Below are 23,248 nucleotides of genomic sequence, written 5' to 3' on the forward strand. Positions count from 1 at the left end.
CAGCGTGGTGGCACTTCTGCAGATCCAGATGTCAAATAAACCCACTGTATTTATATTGAATTGTTAGACTAGGTGTCAGCTTTGAGTAAGAGTCTGCTGGCACGTCTGGGTCAGCGTCAAGGGCTAGAAGGAGAGTGCCAGGGCTAAAGCAGGTCAGATCATACTGCTGCTCCAGCCAAGTACTAATGAGGGTGAAGACAGGGCCAGGCAATGCTATGTGATTAAATTTAGATCTGGGGAGAGATCTTGACCCATGGTGGCCTATGTCTAAGTGACATTTACCCAAGAGAAACAGACTGCAGCTGAGGCTTATTAACCTTTTATAGATCTAAGCACTAGCGCCTGTCTTAATGGCAATTGGATTATTAAACAGACTAAATTCAAAGTGATTTGATCAAACAAGGTCTACTGTGTGGAGGTTATTTTGGTGCATCTACTCAAGGGCAATGTGTGCATCCAATGCAGATAGAGGCTTTGTCAAATCAAAGGTGAAATCAGAGAAAGATTTCAGTAGATAATGGGACTTGAAGGGGTGTTAACAGAAGTGAGTCAGAGCTAACTCGACATCATGTTTCTGTGCATTATAAGCCAGTGGAAAATTTGCCAGAAAAAGACTAGAAAGCTCTACGGTCACTTTCAATTTAAATTAAAATATTAAGCTAATTGGTTCATCATAAATCTAGCTGAGTAACTAGTAATGTTGCTTCAATTATTATTTTAAATTAGTTCATAATTTAATGCTTACAAGCCAATTCAGTTAGTAGATTGTGTCCAATCTTTTTTGTTAAAACATCAAACTTGACTTTTAAATGTTGGGAGTTTGGTCAAAATAAGGATCTCTTTGGTGCAGGAAGTGAATATGTTTGGGAAAATTGGAGAAGGGGTCGAGATTCTGGTATGACTGACTTTTGTTAAAGCGGCTTCTGGTTTTTTCGCAAATGCACTGATCAGGGATAGGTCTAAATGAGGAAGACTGACTGTTGGTGGACAAAATTCCCTTCCGGCTGTACTCTTTATTAAAAAAGTTGACAGTATAATTCTTACTAAATTGGAAATGTTGAAATCTGCAAATTTGTCATTAGGAGTCACTGAAGGCATGTGTGATATGGAAAACTATGGATATAATCTTCCTATTGTACATAAAAACTTTCATTTACTATATTCAAATGACGTGATAAAAATGCACTTCGTTTATGGACTGACTCTTCTTTTATATTGAAGTTTTACTTCATTGTAAAAGTTGACAAAAATATTCATTATAGTTTAAAAGAAAATAGATTTTCTAAATAAAATACAGTACCGGCATATTGAATTTTAAGTCATTTTTCTTCAGATTTAACATTTGACTTTTTAAAACTGCAGAGCATCACATGCAGTTAGCCTTTCTGGGGTCTACTAGAACAGGAGAGATACTACCAGAGCTGCACTAACAACAGACAACTGCAGAAATGCTTTATGAAATCTACACCACTTCTGTGCTCTTTAAAGACCCACTCTGATTTTTGGTGGTTTTTAACATGTTCATGGGCATTTTTCTCATGATGGAGAACTTATAACAAGAAAATTAAGCTCAAAATTGTATGTCTGAGTATTTCTTCATTCAAATCATTGTGAATCAGGAGCAGACAAAAAAGTCCCTTGAAAACGAGATTTTTTGTGATGTAGAAAAAACATGTTTGGTGGGCCATGAGCTTCCTGTTCCTCTCAGCAACGCAGAGGGGAAGGGGGTGCGGGCTTGCTCTGCACCAATAGTCCGCCCACAACTTACAGGCGAATTTCTAATGAACTCCAGTTGCTCTGCAGAAACTATGTCCTAGAAAATGACAGCTTTTTGTTTTTGACTAAAACGTTGTATTTAAATTTTTAATTTTGATTTTAAAAGACCACTAGAAACACTTAAAAACAGGTCAAAATGACCAGAGTGGGACTTATAAAATAGTACAAAGTGCTAAAAACCTTATAAAGACAGCATCACCACCCAAAAAAGAAATATTTGAGAACATTAACATTAAAAGAAATACTTTTAATATTATTCATATTTTCATAGTATATTAGTTTAAATTTGATATTATAAGGACTTTATTTTAAGGGGGTCTGTAAGGAAATTGCCAAATTACTGAACATGTAAATATTTAATACAGAGCTCTTTGGAGAACCATCTTTGCAGCGACAAAGTGTGTTGATGGCTCAGATCCCGAGTTGATTCGGTATCTCGTGTACTTTGCAGTGCCAATATTTATTTTTGGATATTTGCAATAGCTGATTATAGAAGCTTATTGTATCAACTTGTCTTAAGGCTTTGCACTGAAAGCTGGAGGAATTATGTACATGAGTTTTGTGTTACTGACAGAAGCTTTGAATGATCATTTTTGACAGAGTGCATCATTTTGCATGTTCTGAAAATACCATCAGCATATTGTGTCTCATCTCAAATATAAAGAGGGACAGAGGACAGCCATAAGAGCTACTTTTTTTTTTCTTTTTGCAGAAACCCCAAAACAGTCTTGTGATGTTGATGCAGATCCTCATTCTGCTACTTTTATGGACTTCTTACAGTTAGTTAAGATGACCGACAAGCACTGGGAACATTAGTTCTGTGCCACAAGTCCCATACATCAACTGTCTTGTGACGAGTAAAGGAGGAGATCAACATACTCTAAATGAGCAGACATAATCCCACTGAATGTGGAGTTAAGCCATTTCATAATTAGCAGATTTTCTAATGTATGCCAGGCTTTAATGACCTTTGCAAATGAGAATGGTTGTTTGAATTTCCATCCTTCACATCGTTTTATCCCTGCCATATCTGCCTGATAGAATGAGTGCACCAGTTGATGATATGCATAAGCTTAATGAACAAGTGCACACACTTCTGAATGGAAACTGATGGGCTCAAGCCAGGGAGATTGGAAATGCATTTCCACACCTTGCACATCATCATCATGACCGTAAGTGGTGTCCCTCTGACCCGTTAACAATGCATTTCAAGCCTTTTCCTTCAATTAGGTACACTTCTCACTCAGATTTCCCTCATCAAAATGCAATTAGCACAATATAGTTTAAAAATATACTAGACTTCCAGGGCAGCGCATGCTTTTAACTGTTGTAAATTACAAAATCATTCCTCATTCTGCAGCACAAATGATTGTGGTGTGAAGGAGAGAACTGCTTGTGCAGCTAGATTGATGTTAACTGGGGGATGCAGCTCTATGTTTAGAAATTTCTCCCACATCAAACCTTAGAACATTCAACTCTCTATGTTTTGCTGACGACTTTGAAGTGGGTGATGAAAGTACCGTAACTCGTTCAAATGTTGTTGAAGCAAGTTTGTACAATGTTGCTGCATCCTTTTATTTTGGTCACGATTCGTCATTTAAAAAAGAAAAAAGACATTTGCTGAAACCTAAGCAAAATGATCATCCGATCATCTTTTGATTTATTGTAAAAGCGTTCTCCAAAGATCTTTTAATTATGATGTTGCCATTTTCAGCCCAAACAATAAACCTGTGTCCTTTTCTAAGACATGGCATGTCCAGAGTGGCAGGAGTTCAGACATTTGTGTGCGGGCCGTCATCCTGTCATCCATTTGTTTGCACTCTCTCCCGCTAGCTTACAGCCTCTCGGACCCTCAACCTAACATTACCGGTGCAACAATAAAGGAGCCATCCAGCCATACAGTTTAGAGCCAAACGTCAGCTCAGATGAAGAAAACGAAGGCGTAAATTGATCTATTCATCTACAAATGGATGCATCAGGAAGGAGCAGAGAGGGAGCTTGTTGCCTGCCCAGTGTAGAATCTACACAAATAGAAGTTTTGTCAAACTTTTTGTCTGCTCCTGATTAACAATTTGAATGAAGAACTACTCAGAAATGCAATTTTAAACTTAATTTTCCTAATGCATGTTTTTTTTAATCGTGAGAAAAATACCACAATAACATGTTAAAACACAGTTTTCATAGGAGTGGGTCTTTAATTATTTGCAATAATAATGACAACTGAAAGAAGCATAAGAGCACTTCATATGTTTTTATGTTGTGATTTTTTTCCTCTATCATTTGAAAACAGTAAGTAAAAGCTGCACAAGTCTTCTCAGTCTGTACTTTTACACTTCATAAACTTTAAACTCTCCAGGGTGATGTAGACATTAATGGTGAGTTTAAATGGCTCCTCTTGCAAAGCAGCAAAAGACATTTGTATTAATAAAAAAATAAAGCCTAATAATGCAAGGCACTAACAAGATTGTGGTCTTTTCTAGTTGGGTAAGAGCCATGATGTCTTCCACCCACAGTGTGTTATTTAAAAGTGTGCCCTATTTAGAATTTGGAATTTCATTTAAAATATATTTCCAAGTGAATAGAAGAAATCAAGATTATTGTATCCTCTTTTTTCTGCTTTATCTCTTCTTTCCAGATGAATTTGGTGAAAAGTTTGATACGAGCAACAGACTTGAGGGAAGTGGATGTTTTTTTCTGATAAATGAACTTGACTCTTCCTTAGAGATTCCATAAAAAAATCCCACTGTAAATCAGGCGTTTACATACAGAAATATATAAAATGTTAATTTGATTTATCTTAAATATGCATTTACTCTGGCTGAGAAAAATAATGAAACATGCCCACGATAGATTTATGCACTCCAAGTAAAGCCAATTATGGAATTTCTAAGACAAAAAATTGAATGTTTAAGAAAAACAAAAGTCTATACCACCTCATTTAATCCCTTAAAGGCCAGAAAAAGATAAATGAAATATAAAATGTACAAAGTCTCTAAAATATGTCTTGCTGCAATTTAGGTTTCTGGGTGTGCTGTGTGCTGTGAAACCATGTGAGCTCTGCCAAAAAGCCACCAACAGTCACTGTGGTTTAATGCTGTCAAACTCTAATCAGTCTGGGATTTCATGTGTGTTAACACAGCTCCAAATGCAGACAGCAAACACTCGAACAACACTACATAAATGTCTCAGTATCTTAACTAGACAATAAACAAGCCATTCAGGGCAGAGGATTTGCATGAGAAACCTGAGCATTAGGGAGCAGAGACGACTCCTCTGCCTCTCTGCTGAGGGAGACCGAGGCTTCAAATATGATCCTTTGTCAGACGGGCTGGGAGGCAGGCGCGCACAAGCCTCTCAGTTTTGGCAGATCTCGACTCACAATGCTACAGATTAGTAACAGCCTGACCACAGAGCTGGAATAAGCTAATTGCTTAATTAGCTGACCCAATTCTTTAAGCTCCTTTTAGCATATTAACGAGAGCCATGTAGTAAAATAGTTATGTTTCATAGAGGCGGGTTTATTTGTGGAATTACAGTAATGAGGATCAAAGACAAAACAAACGATCAATGACACTTTTTGAGGAATTTCAGCTTTAGAAAGTGAACCCTTTATAGAAACTATTGCTTTTGTTTCACCTAGAAGTAAGTGGTTCTTGTCTGATTTATTGCTTTTTTCCTAACTTTTAGTCAGCTAAACTGTTAGGCTGTTGCAGAATAGTTTGACCGCCCTCCCTACATTTCTGGACATTTGTGCAAAGAGGGACAAATGAGGGAGTGGACAGAAAAAAAAAAACTATATTGAATAATGATTGAAATGGATTAATTTACATTTTCTGCATGCATACTCTACATACATGATCTTTGCTCAGCACAGGGAGTTGTGGGCAAGAGAGCACAATTTGTACGAGATGAACTCATCTATATGCTAATTCATTGGCATGTAGACCTGCCTCATTTCCTCCATTCAGAACTGTTTACCTATTAGCTCGCATAGATGCAAAGGGAATAGGAATATTAAAACCAAAAAAGCTGAGAAACTTCTGTGAATTAGCAGAACATCAGTTGCTATTATATTTTCACGTGGGAAAGGATTTTTGCTCCTTGTTTAAGAGGAGAACTTGCAGGGCTTTTTTTTCTCTTTTGGTTGGGACTTGTTGCAACATGCAGGAAAAAAGTGGCTAAATCCTTGGGGGAAAAAAAGGCACATCCTACTGAAACCACTCAAACCACAAAGGATGCGACTAAGTGGCCAAACATCTTCACATTTAACATCATATTAGTTTGTGTTTTTATGTTTTAAATTGCTGTTGTATGCATCAGATTGCACATTTGCACATTCCAAGTCCAAAAAGTGATTTAAATGCTGTATGAAAACACCAACATGAACTCACGCAGAGAGGTTTGACGGATCAAGCTACAAGTGACGACTAAATGCTAATGTAATTTCAAATGAAGCGGGCTAAAAAGAGATTGAATCAACCATTGCCGATTCAGAAGACTGTTGAGTTTAAGAGGATGACAACCCTTTTCTTATTGTCTATGTAATTCACCAAAAATTGCCACTTACAGCCACTAAAAGCTGGACGTTTCATCTCCAAGCTTCCTCTAGTCTGTGCTACTCATCCCATTTCTACTTCCTTCCAAAAGTGCCACCACTTCATTAACCTTGCTAGGCTTGAGATAAGAGAAGCAGGGCATCAAAGCTGCCTGCCCACAGAGAGAACAGAGCCCTCTGCGTGCCTTCACCACACAGCAGCCACCACAGGCAGATTCACAATTCACAAACCGTCCAATATGCAGAAAAGCTCTGTGTTCCAAAACTGTCATTCAGAAATGTTTCCCTTTTTTCGGAGTGCACTCCTGTTCAAAGCAGGGTAAGTTTAAGAGCATTTGTGAGGGTGGTCAGATGCTCACGGGTCTGTCATCTCTGACCTTAAACCTCGAAACTAGAAAATTAAAACAGAAAAAAAAAAAAAGCATCAAAGCCAACTTTCAGCTGGCGTGAAAGCAGATGGAGAGAAATGTATTAACTGAGTCACAACATTGTTTTACCTGCACCACACACCAATCTCTGCAGTGCATTTAATCCCTCTACCCACAGTTTCTCCGAAAGGAGGATATAAATTATTTTCCTTTGGTGAAAACGGCAAATCCCTGTCTGGATTCTGTTAAAAGGCTTAAAATGTCACTAAATGCCAAGGCTGAGACTCCTGCTAACACGCAGGTCTTTAAGACAAGATGTTAAAGCGTTGAAAGTTACCTGAAATTGATGAGGTTAATATTCTTATCGCAAACCAAGGCTTCTGAGAGAGGGGATATTGAAAATAGCCAGGTAACCCTTCCTATTAGAGGCTATCACGTGGATTAGCAGCATAAACACCAATTACATGTTTCATTGTTTATTGTCAGAGGTGGTTATGGGGGGGGGGGGGGGGGGGGGAAGAGCTACCAGGCATAAATTAAAAGGATTGGGATGCTGAGTGGCGCATTTTGCAGAATAAAGTATCATAACTTGTATGTATTTCAGCAAAGATGACAAGAAAATGTCCTGGAAAATAAGTCAAAATGCCAAACGCTGAGCTGTAAATGAATAATTTGCCGTGAATATCCTTCTCTATCCCTTTACGGCCATATGAGATTCCAAACCACATTATTGGAGCATGGAAGGACCTGTCAGTGAAATTCGAAATAGAGGACAAAGAGCCGGCGTGCAAATAGGTTTTTTTTAGAAGCCATCCTCCGAGTTCCCTGCCAACGTGAATCAGAGGTAAAATACAGTGCATTAAGTCGACCTCTGAGGCAGCACACAGGAGGGAAGAGTGAGACATTCTGCTATCTATTAAGACTTGCGTTGTGTGTATATTGTGTTTTGAGAGAATTTTACTGATCCACAAAACCAGCAGGGGGGGATAAGAGTGAGTCCCTAAGACCATGTGGTAAGCAACTGCAGTGTGGAATCTCTGGCAAGTTGAAAGTTGCTGCGCCGTTGAGGAGAAAGTCCGCAGAAATCCTGCACGCCCGCTGATAACATGGTTGGATTAAGGATGTTTAAGGGAAGTGAAAATTATTCATTTGAGATGGATGAAAGCTGCACTTGTCAAGTCTACCAGTCATGCACTTTATACATTTCATTTCCACTAGCCAGCATGCATAATTTCCCCTCAATGCAAATTTCTACAGTGGAAACTGTGAGCATATTTAAAGCACTCCCTTAACACAATCTGTGACAAAGAAAATGGATAATCTCCACCGGACAGGGAACCAAAACAATGCAATTTTGTTAGTAGAGGGTGTGAGAATCCAATTCTGTGCAGGAAGATGAACTCATGAGAGAAAGCAAACAGATCAAAATAAAAATCCATGCAAATTATTTCATATGGAGCTCGTTCGCAGAGTTCAAGTCAAGCCTTGGCTTCAGTGTTGGTCTAGCAGGCCGTAGCTCAGTGTTGTGTGTACAGAGCATCTCACTCTACACAAATATTATGATCTCTCTGATGAGAATAAAATTTCCAGCCTGGATAGCCAATAAATTAGAAGCACGCTTCTAGTTTACTCATCAGAGCTAATGAGCCTGATAAAATTACCTCGAGGATCATAATTACAGGCTAGTGGCAGGGAGACGGCTTAACACACACACACGCAGCCTTTTCATCAAGTTCTTCTGAAATGATGCACAAGCAAGGACTCATTCGGAGTGAGATTTACCTTTATGATATTTGAAATGATTGCATTTGAGAAAGAGCGCAGGATTAGCATTATCTAAAGTGCTGAACAGCATTACCACCTTTCTCCAACTGATTTTACCACCCTTTCATAAAGATTAAGCACTTCATGGGTAATGGCATATTTTAATGAACGATGGCAGCCCGGACACGAGAGCTCACCTCAGAGGATTCCATTTCATCACACATTCACAGGATGAATTGTTTTACTTATGAATATTAATGTCCCTCTAATTTGAGGCTGTTGTTAATGCTTGTCGCTAGGAGCTTGGCAAATCAGGTCCCATTCCTGTTAAAACCATGTATTAGACACCCCCCTGACACTAAGCCCTCGCCTTTGATTCTTAATTGCAGAAGTGCAAGCATTTGCAGTAGATGGGGCGCAAAGCTTTAATTAACTCTAATATCGCACGTTCAGTCTCGACTGTCACCCGCATCACGCGTGGCATTTTGTACCAACATCATCCCCAACTCTGCTCAGCTAGAAAGATTGTGTTCCAAGTTCACAATCACAATTTCATGCATCTCAAAATGAGGAATGTGTCGTTTTTAAGTGGATGCGATATATTGATGCCACTGAATTCCTAATGCGCTCTTTAAAAAGCGTGCACAAACCTAGCTGTGATCGCTGCACAACTCCGACTCAAAGGAGATGATTTCTTCCTGAAAGCTCCAGTCATGAAAGCTTTGAACGTGGGATTGGGAGTCTGGGGATCTGTGTAAATCTGTGCAAAGTGAGCGTTTTTAAGTAACTTATACAACTCATAACACATACAGTCTTTGAAGGATTTATTAGAAAAACAGATTTCAACTTTTAAAATGATTATAAACAGGTTACGTACATAGGATGAACGAATACGGTTGCATTCCCTCACAAACACCACAAAAATTTCCATTTTCACACATGAGCGACTCCACATGTCACAGGGACGTTTTAATAGCTCAGGTATGCAGTCATTCTGATGCAGATATTAATTAAAAAAAACTAACGTTTAATTAAACCAGGTTTGCAGATAAAAAAACTCAATAGGACCTATAGTTTATAAGCCTTCCCCAGTTAAAGCTACTGCTCAACTTAATCCTCTTTCACATAACATTATTGCATCAGCACAGCTGAACATTTTGGCAGCATTTATGAAATTAGCAAAGAAATTAACTGTCTGTACTGTGGCAAATTGGATTTTCAAGTTTTTGAATGGAGAAGCACATACCCACGCTGCCCCCTACAGGCCAAACTGAGAAGAGTAGCACCTCAAGATGAGAGTTCACGCTTTAGGTGGAAAAGCCTAAGTGTTACATTTATTAAACAAAACACTAAATAAATATTGAAAATTAAAATCTTAATTGCTCAAATTCTTTTTAATGAATTGCATTAGTAATGAAAATACGTTCATCTTTCTGATAAAACTTACATTTCTTTTTTGAAGTGGTGAACTTTTGTGCCAATTGGGTCATAAAATGCACCTTTACAAATCAGAAAAACCTCCAAGTTGGGTCAGAGCATTTAGCACCAACATTTAATGTGACAATTATCGTGCGCTTTACTATTTAAACAATTTTGTGCAACATTGTGAAATAAGAGATTTCAGCTAAAAAAGTCGTAAATCCTTAAAACTGCATTTAATCATGGGGAACTGTTGCCTTTTTAAGAAACCATTTATATAACAATGAAGTGTAAAAAAACGTTTGAAATAGAAACAAAAAAAAGACTTTATTCAACTCTTCTTTTACTTCTTCGCCTGAACAGTTTGGAGAAGGACTTCCTCTTATTTTTGGTTTTCTTCACTCCTGCCCTCCCCCAAAACACAATGAATTAGAACATTAAGCTTGAAGGGGAATTTAGGAAAATAACGTACGTACCAAGATTTTGCATCATCTTATTCAACTGTTGATCTTCTTCCACTTCCCTAAAATGAACCAAACATTTAATATTAGTTTGGCTTTGATGCCAAATTAAAAATTCTATAAAGACAAAAAGACCTCAGTCTGTCCTCATCAAGACCCTCCACAATCGCATTTCTGTCATCAATGATCTCCATCAGTCGCTGCATCAGTGTCTTCTCCCTCCGTTTCTCGTCCCTGGACTTCAAATGATCTGTGACATTGCATGGAAATATCAAAGATTAAAAAAAGAAAACTCAAAAAAGAAAAAGAAAAATTTTCCCTCTCACCAGGTTTCTCCAGCAGCATGCGCAGTTCTTCCTCCACATTCGGCTGCTGCTCCTCCAGTTCCTGAGTCCTGGCTCTGAGATTTCAAAAAGCATCTCATTGGTCGCTAAAGTTACTAAATTTTGCTTTTTATTCTGGGAATTACTGAAACAGTGAATTGGTACTTGCATATATACAAGCTCTGATTCCTTCCTGATGTACATCTGCTTTCTTCGAATGAGGTTAAACCAGTCAACCATCAGGGGGTCCATCAGTATGTCCCCCTCTCCCTCTAAAAACATATACATGAGATCTGGAATTAGTCTAATTTATATGTCAGCGAGAATTAATAGAAATCATAAAATGCATATGGAAAAAAAATCTTGCTCCATTAGGCCCCAAAGTTTCTTTAAAATGTGTATTTTTATGCACTTTGGTTGTTAAACTCCACAAATATCTGAAATGTGTCTGACTTGTGTAAATGAAAATCCGCCTGAAGCTCAACATTTAGAAGGAAACATCTGAATAAAACTGCGGCTCGTTGCTCTCCAAATATCAAATCAGAAAATACAAGATCATTCATATATCTGTGTTTGCAATACTGAAACGTTTCAACAACTCCTGCTCAACTCCGCAACAATATTACCCGGAAACTAAGATGTTTAGTTTGAATGTAGGAGGATGGTTTCGAGATGAAAGACAGAAAAAAGAAAAAAAAGATGACAGATAAATCAACTTTTGGTTAAGGGTTCATTCTAGAACAGAACAGCAAAGTTAAAGCAAGGCTCAGACAAGTTTCAAATTAAAATTGCTCAACATCCTCTGCCTAGAACAGGATGTCAGGGCAGGTCTGCCTTGATTCAGTAATACCTGCAGTTGCGTCTGTTTGTGGAAAGAGAACGATTTTATGACCAACTTGGCAGCTTTCACCCAAAGCAACTGACAAATGAAGAAAAAAAAAAAAAAAACTTGATCCGTTTGAGAATTTAAATACAATAAAATAAATTTTTCTTTTTTGTGCATTCCTTGTAAAAGTGAAATTGATATAAATGTCCACCATATTGTGAAAAATGAATTATTTATTCTCAGACCTACAACAATCGTGTTTTACTTTATGATGCATTTACATAAACTGCATTGGTAATTTCACCTCCCGATTCCTGAACTGATAGCTGATTTTACATGGAATGCCTGACGTTGCAATAAACAAACACCGATTTCATTGGAAATAAGCAAGTACAGTTAAAGGACTGGCAAAGGTCAGTAACGAAACCGGTGTTTAGCTGATATCCAACTGGTTTTGAAGGCGAAAATATTAATAAATGGGCATTAAACCATAATATACCATCGGTGCACACACACACACACACACACACACACACACACACACACACACACACACACACACACACGCAGTGTCACGCTGACCTTGAGGAAACCAATCAAGTCCTCTTCCTCCTTCGACCTGAGGAAGAGGAGCAGCGTCCCTGTGGGGTGACTGCGCCTCTCACCTCATTTGGTAGCAGGAACTAATAGAAATGGCTGGTATTTCTCTTCACACACAAACATGTAGCTCCCGGTGAGTTTGTGTGAGGCGACTCAGCAGGCCTCACAAAACAATTAAAGACCCACACCGATTAAATTGGTGTTTTTAACATGTTCCTGTGGGATTTCTTTTTTTTTCCATGATGGACAGAAAAGTATTTCTATATTAAAAATTTTTCAAACTGCAAAAGAGCAGTTTGAAAAAGCTTGTGGGTGTGACGTAGAAGCTACTACAGCAAGCCAGAAGCTTCTTGCTCTGCTCCATTCTGATGCATCCACTTGTAGACGGCTAGTTTTCCTCAGAACCTGATTCAAAACTGTTCAACTGGATAGCTCCGATATTGATAGCCATTTTTGTTGCACTGGTAATGTAAATCAAATCAAACTATACCAATATAAAATCATTTCAGAATTAAATAAATTGGTAATCTTGGAAAATAGCATTTGGATTGAGACACTGTATTTTTATTTTCCTTTAACATAAAAATGACCAAGTGTATCCCAGCGGACAACACTCATATAGAGACAGAAAAAATTATCAAACCATCATTCCAGTCCAATGAGCGAAAACACTTTGAATTTAGCAAAGACTTGTGACCATACAGTGCACTAGAATGTTCTAAGAATGTTCCCTTTGCATTATTTTGATGTGGATAAACAACAGTTGGCTAATCTTTTTGGAACAAAAATGTGAATGGATTTGCCTTTAATTCTTGTTTGTACACATATTTAATTTACACTATTATTTTCCGATAAATACAAAGACTCTGGAAAACCTCAGTCACACTGGTTGAAGTTTTGGCTAAAGATTTCCTGGATCGAAGTAGGTGAATTGGATCGTTCAAAACGAACTAATATCGACCATGAATCGGATCAGCCCCTACTGTTTATGAATCAAATCATTAAAATTAATCGTTACAACACTAATATCGATAAATGCATTTGAGAATAAATCTTGACTAAAAAAAATGATAAATGCAGAAAATGCACCTCCTTTTTTCTTCTCTACTACTTTCACTTTCTACATCTTCACTTGCATTCTTACTCCTGAACAATCTTCCCTGCATTGTTATTTTTTCAATGACATTTTCAAATATAAATTCATTTCTTTGCTGCACGTTTTCCTTTCTACCATTTCATTAGGTTTTATCTTAAACTATCACAACAGTGTTCAGAAAACGGTTTTTCTTGTCTTGTTACAAATTAACTAACCTCCAACTTCCATGAAATAGGCCTACTTGAATCTGAATGAGTTAAATGCCCCCGGACAACAAATCAGACATGATACATATGAGAATGATATGTATACGCTATTATAAAGACATATTATTCAAAATAAATAAAAGTTAACGTGTAATATAGCTGGCTTTTGTTTTTAACAACTGGTATATAAAAGTTTAGCAAATTTGAAACAATACAATAACACAAAAGACTGCTACCACAACACAAAGTACAAATGAAAATGTGTAAAAAAAAAAATAAATAAATAAATAAATAAAAAAAGACCTTTATTCACAGTAAAGGTTGACATTTAGAAAACTATGTCTCAGCTTTGAGGAGCTGATCAGGTTCCTTCTGTCAGTATTGATCTGCTCTGTTCTGGACAAGATTCTCACAGGTGTCTGTAAAAGTTGGTTGTGCCCGTTCTAGATGGAATTATTTTCCTGCAGACTGTACACTCTTCCTTTATATTATCAATAACAGGGAACTGGTTCCAGATTTTGCTTTATTTCCAGTGTGCAGTGTCATTTTCTCTCCTTTTGGGTTTTGTGTTGATGTAGTTTGCCGTAGTTGCACCTGTCGCTCTCTCCGTCTCCCTCACTCCAACCATGTGCCGCTACTGGGAATGTAACGATGCCCCTAGCCCGCTCTGAACGCAAAGCTCTAACCCCTGCACGCTCAGCGCAAACACTTATGTATTGACAAATTCGAGGTGAGGCTTGAAGACAAGAGAGGTTGAAAGAAAATACACAACTATCGTTTAGGGAAGTGACAAAATGAGCGGTTAAGGTGGAGACAGAGAGGGACGTAGATTTGTAGTGATAATAAGACACTTAAAAACCACAGAGATGGTAAAATGATGAGATAAAGGGCTGCCTGGTTCACAGTTTTAGCGGCATCAGCCTGCAGCTGCTTTTGAATAAGAGTTAAAGCTGTAAAGAGTCGCCACACAGCTGATCTTTCAGCCAATACGGTGAGTCCCCACCAGATTTTATACCGGCACACACATAAGAAGGAGTCACAGGAGAGACTTGTATGATTCAGAGCAGGGAAAGAAAAAAAAACTGAGGTTTTATGACATCTATGTGATTTAAGTTGCATCTGTGCTTTTAAATTTTGCAGGATGATTAACAATTAAAAGAATTTGCAAGCAAACCTGTAAAAAGAAATGGCAGCATGTGAAAGAGACATACCTTCTTCACACCTGCGCAGCTTCTTCTCCAACTCAACACCTTCCTTCTCCAAATGAGCCAAATTTGTCTCAATTTCCATCAGCTGCTTCTCAATCTGCTCCACTGGGATATGATAAGACTTCACCTAATGTTAAACAAAGAAAGAACTTCAAGTCCAGATCTAGAAAGTCGGACTTTGATCATCCTAATGTGCAGAAGGTCAACCATTTCCCCCCCAAAGCAATATAATAAAAGCATATTTGCAGAGCTGTGAATTAATCCCTTAAGAGACTTAATGGAGGGAACTTACAGAGGGTGACCTCATTTCAGTCCTGAAGGCGTTGGTGGGTGACAAATACTTTCCCTTTTTAGCAGCTAAGAGGTAGATAAAACAGGATTAGATGGTCCTTTCATTGCAGCTTTTCAAAAAAAAAAGGCATTGTCACATATGAATTACCTGATTTTTTCATTAGAATTAGAAAAAAAAACTTTAAAATCAAAAATACACAAAGCCAGGTACGTGCACTTTGGATTATTTAAAAACAGGTGGAAACCAACCTGACGGATTTCCAGAATTGGATGGAGCGGTCGCCAAAGAACTAATAGATTGCACTGCAGGAGATCTGAGTGAGGGTTTTACAGCCAAGTGGCTTCCATTTTTCAAGTCTGAAATACAAACAGGAAGTTTAAACTGGTAAGTTAGCAGATCTGTAGATGAGTGAGATGTAGGTGAATGCACCTCAACTTCAAGAACATCTGCTTTGATGCTGAAAGAATCCACCCTGGTGACTCACGCCGTTCATTAAATGCTGGGTTTGGAACTGCCAAGAGGCTTTTACTTCTACTTTTTGACTAAATTAGTCATTATGATGCTCTGAAATTTGGCAGAGCAAAATGAAGCATTTTGGTTCTAGTCAAAACAAATCTTTTGCTTTGCTTTTAATTGAGTAATTCTCCTTTGCCTTCCTTCAAAACCACATATTTGTTGGCTCAGAATTCAATGCCAAAGCTTATTTTTACCGCCTTATCTGTGCCTCTTGGATCAAAATGTTGAAACTGAAACTTTAGGTCTTATTGACCAATTTTAATCTTTCGACGAAGTCCAATCTATTTTCATGATTATGATTTTAATGCATCTGCCACTGGACTCTTGTCAGAACAGGCTATTGTCCCAAAGTCTACCGCAAACTTGAATATAATGGGTTTTTTTTTTTTAATTACTTTGACCTCTTGTGTTCCACTAAAGTAGAAAACTGTAGCATCTGTCCATGAATGACCCATATTTGAACTAAGATGAGATCCAACTACGGTGGCCCTGAGGTGGAAACCGGGCCAACAAATCACTGAAAGCAAAAACAGATCACCATATGTCGACAATTAAAGAAAGCAAAACAAATAAAAAAAAACTATTTTTGAAATCAAAACAAAAATTCCAGAAATCAAGACGCTTACAAAAAAATGAAACAAGTTCAATGTCCGCATACTACAGGTTTTATGGTAAGTACGAACCATAGCCAATATTTCATTTTGATTTCTTAATTTATTTTTTTTACCTGAAACGTTTTACAATTATTTTGTATCTTTTTTTTGGAATTGTGTTTTGGCTTGTGAAATTTTGATGTCTAAAGTGTACTATTTTTTTTTTTTTTTTTAGCATTTGTTTCACTTTCTTTAAAATGCTTTGTTGGTGTGATTTGCACTTCAGGGCCACGGTACAAAGCCTTTTAGACTCCAATCAAATTTCAAATCATCTGATAAGCTTTTAAGAATTACAAATTCAAGGCTTTGATTTGGAGGAAATTAAAAATACATGACGGATCTCAAAGAAACGCCAGCCAGTACGGTCTGCAGTTTGCATTCATTCATAGATGACAGCATGGCTTTAGTCTTTTCATGGCATAGAAACCTGATTTAATCCCAAATGAGATCTTCATAATTGTCGAAATATTCTGATAAACGTCACTGTTCTCCACTGAGAAGAATGACCCAATATCAGGATACAAAAGGCTGGTGGAAGGGGGGGGGGGGGTGTCTTTCATAGTCCAGCAGTTTTAAGTCACTACCCATAACTTTAACGCTAAGGCTTTAAACTAAACTGAAAATAGTTGATGTAATCCAAAGGAGCATCGTACCAAGACTCTCAGAGGGTGGCGGTTTCTGGGGACTGGCATCCCTGAGGCCTCCAGGTTCAAACAGTGCAAAGCACACTGCAGGTACAGCAGGTGTTTGAGCTGGGGGAGGCCTTGTTGCACTAATGGAGACGTCGCAGGGCGCCGTGGACATGAATTCATGTGCATGCTGCTCAGCAACAGCTTCAGGCAGAGAGTCTCTGAGGGGGTGGAAGCAAAAACAATCTCAACCCGTCTTCAAATATTTATCAGAGATCACATCGACAGACTGGAAGTACAGATCAGAGACTACCTCACCTCGGGAGTTGTAATGTTATGAAAGAAGAGGAAAAAGTTATCAGTGTTGATTAAAATGAGAAGAAGCTGGAGTTAGAGGGGGAAAGGTCAGGCCTGGCACTCCTTAGGGCTTGTTAAGATGGGAGACAGAGCAAGGGGCTGCACTCGGAGCCAGTCAACAATAACAGGGATGGAGGAAACTGGATGAGGCTTTGCTCTGGAGAGTGATGAGCTGAGAGGTCAGACATATTGAAATGCAGTTGAAAATGTGTCATTTGTCGTTTAGTTCTAGGTTGGTAAAGCTGAGACTATTTTACGAGTGAATATTAAAACGTTTACCTTAATTGTTCTTCAGTTTTGAGCCTCGGAGTTTGTCTCTCATGGCTGAGTAGATCTGTGGAGTGGAGGCAGAGAAAGACAAATGGTTCTTACCTTGAAGAAACCCGGCATTATACTTTAAATGCCCACTCCGATCATCTTTGATCTATTGTGAAAGCATTCCCAGAGGCATTATAATTATAAACCCTTTGTCGTTTAAGGAAATTCACCTCTGAACTTGAAGCATGAAGCTTGTGGCCCACTTAGCACATTACAGGCTCTTTTTGAAACTGCATTTTTTTCCTACTGATTCACAACTACATGAATAAAGAAATACTCAGGAATGTAATTAAGCATATTTTCTTAATTTATATTCCCCATCTTAAAAAATGCAACTACAAAAGTGGGTCTTTAAAAGTTTCAAATAACCAACATGTAATTAAATAAATTTAATGTAATGAATGTAATGGACTAAACTACAAATCTTTAAGATTTGTCTACACCTAGTGGTAAAGCTGGAGAATGCAGTCAAAAGGATAAGCAGGAAATGTTTCCTGTGCTTCTAGCATGCAGGGAAAACTGAAAGCTTGAGTGGAATTTCAGCTTTTTTAATTTGATGCATTCTCTTTAACATTTTAATGAGTGTCGACAAAAACGGAGCTCATTTCCAAGTCAGCAGGCCTTGAATTCTAAAAATGAATCTGTCCTGATTTTTGTTCACTATAAAAGACTCAATAATTGCGTGTCTGTCTCCGAACCCGCTGACAGGCGTTCACACACACATCCATCCCAGGAGAATGACAGTTCAATGAAAGTTCATTAGCGCGACAGAAATTTAAATGTCAGCTAACAGCACAAGGTGCATATATAGGGCAAAAAATGACAAAAGGTCTTTGTTTTCCTCAAATAAAAGGATGAGGGCATGCAGGGAAAATGGGGGGTGGGTTGGCTATGTGTCAAATTGGATCAAGAACAAGTCATAAGTGTCTAGCACAGCTTGCCTTTAGTGGATTTGTGTACAGCTGTTGGCCTGAAGTCGTCTCGGTTGATGACCTTCAGAACTGGAGGTTCCTTCTCTTTCCTGTTAATAGAAAGCCCTCCTGTTCCGTTTCCTGCTAAACGGGGGCCACATTTATCCCTTCTCTGACTATATATGTCAGCAAAATTTGGGTCTTCACCAAACCTTTAGATAAAAAAAATGAAACATAAGCGTTGCAGTGCCACACCCAGCAGGATGAGTAACCTCAAACAATTCCCACCGTGTCTCTGCAGATCGGACGGTGAATGGCCGTTTGTTGTTATTGTTGCGGTTTTCCTCTGCGAGTTTGCTTCCAGTTATCCTCGCTTCGCACTTTTCCGCATTCTGCTGGGTCTTTGGTTTGCCCGACGACTCGACAGATTTCCTCACATCTGTTGAAGTTTCTGGCTGAGGTGAAGTCTGGAAAAACCTCTGACGGGCCGCCTGCGTCTTCTGGGCCGAGGCCGTCCAGGATGAAGGGGGCGGAGCGGCACTGAAGGGTTTTGCCACGGCGGGAAGTGGGGCTGTCAGCACAGAGGGTGCGCTTGGCTTCAGCTGGACTGAACTGGCAATCTCAATTTTACCCCCATCTTCAGACGAGGATGTTTTTGAGCCGTCTTTGTGGGCATTGCAGACAAACGTGTCTGGATTCTTCCCGGGTTGGTAGCCTCCTACATGGAGCACACTGCCACACTCACTGCACCTGATGAAGATTTAAATTCATCCAGTTATTAATTAATAGAATCAACTTTAATTACGTTTACTCAAATAAATGACTTACTTGAAGCAGCTCCTGTGATAAAGCTTGCCTTCCACAAAGTGCCTTTGAACCAGGTGAACATGACTCTTACATTCCACACATTTGTTGGTTAGAGTCCCATTTTTGTTCTGGCTGCTAGCAAAAGCTACCTTCTGCAAAACAATAAACTATTACAGCAAGGACTAGAGTTATATTTTTAAAAAATCTTTAACTTTTGACCCCTAAATGAAAGGAGCACTAACCTGAGCAGCAGCCCTGCCCACCTTGGATGACGTCTGATCCGGCAGAGAAAAAGCTGAACAGTTCTCAGAGTCATTTTTTGATACAAAAGTTTTGGAAAGAACTGGCAGATTTTTCTTCTCCGACGGCTCCTCTTTGGAGCCCTCTGCTGGCCTTTTTACCCCTCCAACTAAAAGCAACAGAAATTCCAGGATTACAATGAGCAGCATTTTTATTTTTTTTTCTAAAGTTAAGTATTTAGCTGAAGGAGATACTCACCTGCAGTGCATCCTTTGAAGTAGTTGTAGTACTGAGAGACGTAGGTCAGAATGCTCAGCCTGTCTGGAATCCTTAAAGCTACCATGTCTTCTGCATCCAACAAAGCTGGGATGCCTAGCTTCTCTTCTGCAATCTGAAATGCCTAAAGAAACATTTTTAAATTCGGATTTTGCATGCAAAATATCTATGTAGCATAAAAGGGAAAATTAAAGTCCATTTGTTTTTAAATGAGTGCGCACCAGGCAAAGATAAGAAAAAGAGGATGAATAGGAGTCTGAATTTTTAGGGAAAAGATAGGTGGATTAGGAAATCTAAGAACATAGCTTCAACATGGTGATTAATACTAATTAAGCTAAAAATGCAGCATTAAAGTTCCTTTTGACACAACAAACTACCGGAACATCTTTGCTGCCTGGCTTGTAACCACCAGGAAGAAACTCAACACTAGTCATGAAAAATAGAGGGGTGTTAATTACAACTCGCTCACGTTTCAGCAGACAGAACATCCATAAGAGCAGCTCAAACTTTAACTTGATTAACCAGCTGGCCCCAAGCGGCCGCTCTTGTGTAACATTAAATAAGTGTATAACAGAGGTCTTCAAGTGGCAGATGACATTCAAAAGGGCTGGAAGAAGGCTCGTCTAAGCTCAGGTTCATCTCTGATGATCATATAGTGAAGTTCTCTGCAGAGGCCCAACTTCTAAAGAAATATTACCTTCTGCCTGCACAATAAATCGCTAATTTATCGTATCCGCCTGTGCTATATCACAAAAAACGGCACAAGTTGTGATAAACGGTTACCTTAAATGTTTGCACATAAGCTAAAACAATTTTATGGCAGCTTGAAGTATTTACCAAATCAAATAGAGCTCTATGTATTTGACTAACCTTTATGTTGGATGCCCGCCTACTACGCAGACGAGAGTCATTTGGAGTATAATTGTAGTTGACCTTTATTAAAGGAAATGACTGTTCACATATAATTAGGGTGGGGTTAGGGTTACAGTTAGGGTTGGGGTTAAAATGCATGCAGGAAATGCAGTAATGTGCATCTTTGCCTCAAATATTATGTGTGGCCAACACGAACGTCCAACAGTTTTTGAGCTAGATCATGCACAAATATGCGCAAATAACATCAGCCATTATTTAAAATAAAAAGGTTTCAGTGAAATAGAAATGACCTATTAGTTGATTTATGTATCGTATGTATGAATTTGATTTGCTTAATTGGCTGAATATCAAAGTTCTGGACTGCAGAAATGCAAGAAAGAAATATGATGTGCTGCCTGTGTAGTTATGTGTTCACTTAAAGTGTTTCTCACAGCACAACAAAAGGTTGAACAACTTCTTACCAGCCTGTTGTTCTCGAACACATCCTCCTTGTTCAGTGAGTCATAGTCTCTAAAAAGCACAAACATAATGATCAGGAGGAGGGGCAACATTTGGATGAAAACTCATTCAAGCGTTGACACATTAAAAACAAAAACTTCACTGTATTTTTTATTAATTCATACAATAACTTAAAGAGGGGGGGGGAAACATTGGAATATAAACCTAAAACCGTGTTTCTCTGAGGTGACTCACATCAGGTCGGGTCTGTACTTGTGGATGAGCGCGCAGAAAGCCAGTCCGTTCCTGAAGGAGGTCGTCATGTTGGTGATGGCCACATCTCTGTAGCCCTCACACTGCAGTTTACACCACAACTCCAGAGCTTTGATGGCAGCCATGCTCCACAGCAGCCGAGCAACAGGCGGGGAGCGTCTGCGCGGCGCAGGAGTCCGAGCAAAGCGGAGATGGACAAAGGAGGGAGTCTGCGCGAGCGCGCGCGGCCGGGGTCGAGTCCGTGAACTGCGCTGCGGCGGCGCAGCTGCGTCCGGTTTCCTCCAGTTACCTGCGGGCTCCAGGCTCGTTACACTAATTAACAGCGAGCGCTGGTTCGTCACCTCGACAACTGATTAAAACCCGCAGAAAACGTGAACTCTTTCTGCCAGGAATGATTCACGCACCTCCATGCGGATCATTTGAATGGAAATGTGGGCCAAATTCTTTCTGGAAAAGCGCAAAGCAGAGTGGGAAAAACCAGTGGACAAAGCTGGAGGGGGGCATGCAGATTGACAGAAAAATGTCTTTGTTGTCTGTATTAATTTGTATCAATTTAACTTTTTAATTACAAAAAAGTTATTTTAATGTAAATAATTGCATATCTGAGAAAAAGAATTCTCAGCTATGACACCTTTTAGTTTCCTATTTGTAACACTTGCACCATTTAATCTAAGGATGCATGATAAATTGGTGTCTTCAGATAACTGCACAAAAACTATATTGTCATCAATTAGCATGCATTTTCTGCCAATAGGTCTCGTACAGGCAGCTTATAGCTTGACCCATCAGCTTTGAAGCAAACTTCAACCTGTTGAGGGAGTGGAAGTGTTGAAATCTCAAAGACACACTTGCAGTATGTGTGTGTTTATGGGTTTAAAACACACAAAATCAGCATTAATCTGAAACTGTCAAAGTTGTTTTTGTTCACCTTTTGGCAGAGATTTATACGCCGGATGCCCTTCCTGACACAACCCTGTTTCATCCGGGCTGGGATTGGCACAGGGTCCCCTTGCAGCTACGTAGTTAGTGAAGGGTTTTGCCCAAGTCATCGCACCCCCTGGAAATCAAACTATGTCCCAGTCCTAAACTTAATACCTACAGACTTGTTGATATTTCCTCTAAGTGTTAGCTATGCTTTACCTTTGTATTTAAAATGTTAAAAATAAAAAATATGTATTCCTATTTATTCTACAAGTGTGTTAATAAAAGAAAAATGTGAGCTGATGTTCTTTTTTTTGTACAATTACTTAAAAAATTTATACTGATTTAGAAATACCAACATTTGATTATTTTTTCATGGTGCTTTAACTATAAATGTAGTATATTTGAATAGTTATTTACTACTTAATTAGTTTTGTCTGCCAGTCTGTTTGCTGTAACTTAATTTGAGTACCGGTAACTGATTTTTATATCTACTGGAATACTTTTGTTTTAAAGTAACACTAATGGAAAACAGATTTCCCTTTGGTAGCCATGGTGCTTTGATCATCTAAAAACATCACTTAAACAGTTAAATGGTTTATTACTTCCTTAAGAAAAAAAGAAAACATTTGTTAAGTGTAAAAAAATGTGGATCACTAAAAAAGTCTTCTTTGCATTTAAGAAATGAAACCCTACTTAAATTCGAAAAGAAAAGAAAAACATGCCACATTTGTATTTTAATATTTATAATCCAGCTACACTTGATAAAAATTCCCATTAATGTTATTTACAAAAACATTTCTGCCACTGTAAATGCAGAAACTTTACCATACTTCCTGAACGAGTGGATTTTATTATGACCAGAAGGGGGCAGTGTTTTAATTAAGACTCATTCAAGTCCACATAAATTGTCATTTTTTCCACAATGCTTGATCAGCTTAATCTAAAGGAAAAAAAACAATTTGTCCCCCACTTGTAACAAGAATTAGGAATTTTTTAAAAATATATTTCATTATATCACTTATAAACATTAAATTGATTTACAGTTTTAACAAATTATATTCATTTATAGTGTGTTGTTTTGATAAAATGACTTTCCATCCCTTTTATTCTTATATATGAAAATACTTTATGTATAAAAA

At 38.4% G+C, this 23,248-nt stretch overlaps 1 protein-coding gene across 2 annotated transcripts; it reads right to left on the reverse strand.

Moving 5' to 3' along the window:
- Positions 1–9,270: 9,270 nt before the first annotated feature.
- On the reverse strand, positions 9,271–21,632 carry micall2a (mical-like 2a). Of its 2 annotated transcripts, none has more exons than XM_011477997.4 (17): positions 21,168–21,632; positions 20,936–20,984; positions 19,584–19,725; positions 19,328–19,494; positions 19,107–19,237; positions 18,567–19,028; positions 18,309–18,490; positions 17,329–17,383; positions 16,717–16,913; positions 15,143–15,250; positions 14,895–14,959; positions 14,606–14,729; positions 10,836–10,938; positions 10,670–10,743; positions 10,479–10,593; positions 10,359–10,405; positions 9,271–10,286 (listed from the first exon to the last, which is right to left on the reverse strand). In XM_011477997.4, the coding sequence occupies exons 1-17, from the start codon at positions 21,308–21,310 to the stop codon at positions 10,210–10,212; spliced, it is 2,241 nt and encodes a 746-aa protein (XP_011476299.1). In that variant the 5' UTR covers positions 21,311–21,632; the 3' UTR covers positions 9,271–10,209. The 2 variants fall into 2 exon arrangements, with proteins under 2 accessions (XP_011476299.1, XP_078807104.1); XM_078950978.1 differs by having other exon boundaries at positions 19,107–19,252; positions 21,168–21,578.
- Between the last annotated feature and the right edge of the window lie 1,616 nt (positions 21,633–23,248).

Source organism: Oryzias latipes, chromosome 8, assembly GCF_053564925.1.
Source record: "Oryzias latipes strain Hd-rR chromosome 8, Olatipes_Hd-rR_3.1".
Classification (NCBI taxonomy): domain Eukaryota; kingdom Metazoa; phylum Chordata; class Actinopteri; order Beloniformes; family Adrianichthyidae; genus Oryzias; species Oryzias latipes.

Excerpts from the sequence above, each read along its gene's own strand:
- micall2a (XM_078950978.1), bottom strand. The coding sequence starts at position 21,310 with ATGGCTGCCATCAAAGCTCTGGAGTTGTGGTGTAAACTGCAGTGTGAG. Across the intron at positions 17,384-18,308 it reads TGTACACAAATCCACTAAAG|ATCTACTCAGCCATGAGAGA; the intron begins GCAAGCTGTGCT and ends TCCACTCCACAG. Across the intron at positions 10,939-14,605 it reads GCTGCGCAGGTGTGAAGAAG|AGGGAGAGGGGGACATACTG; the intron begins GTATGTCTCTTT and ends ATATGTTTTTAG.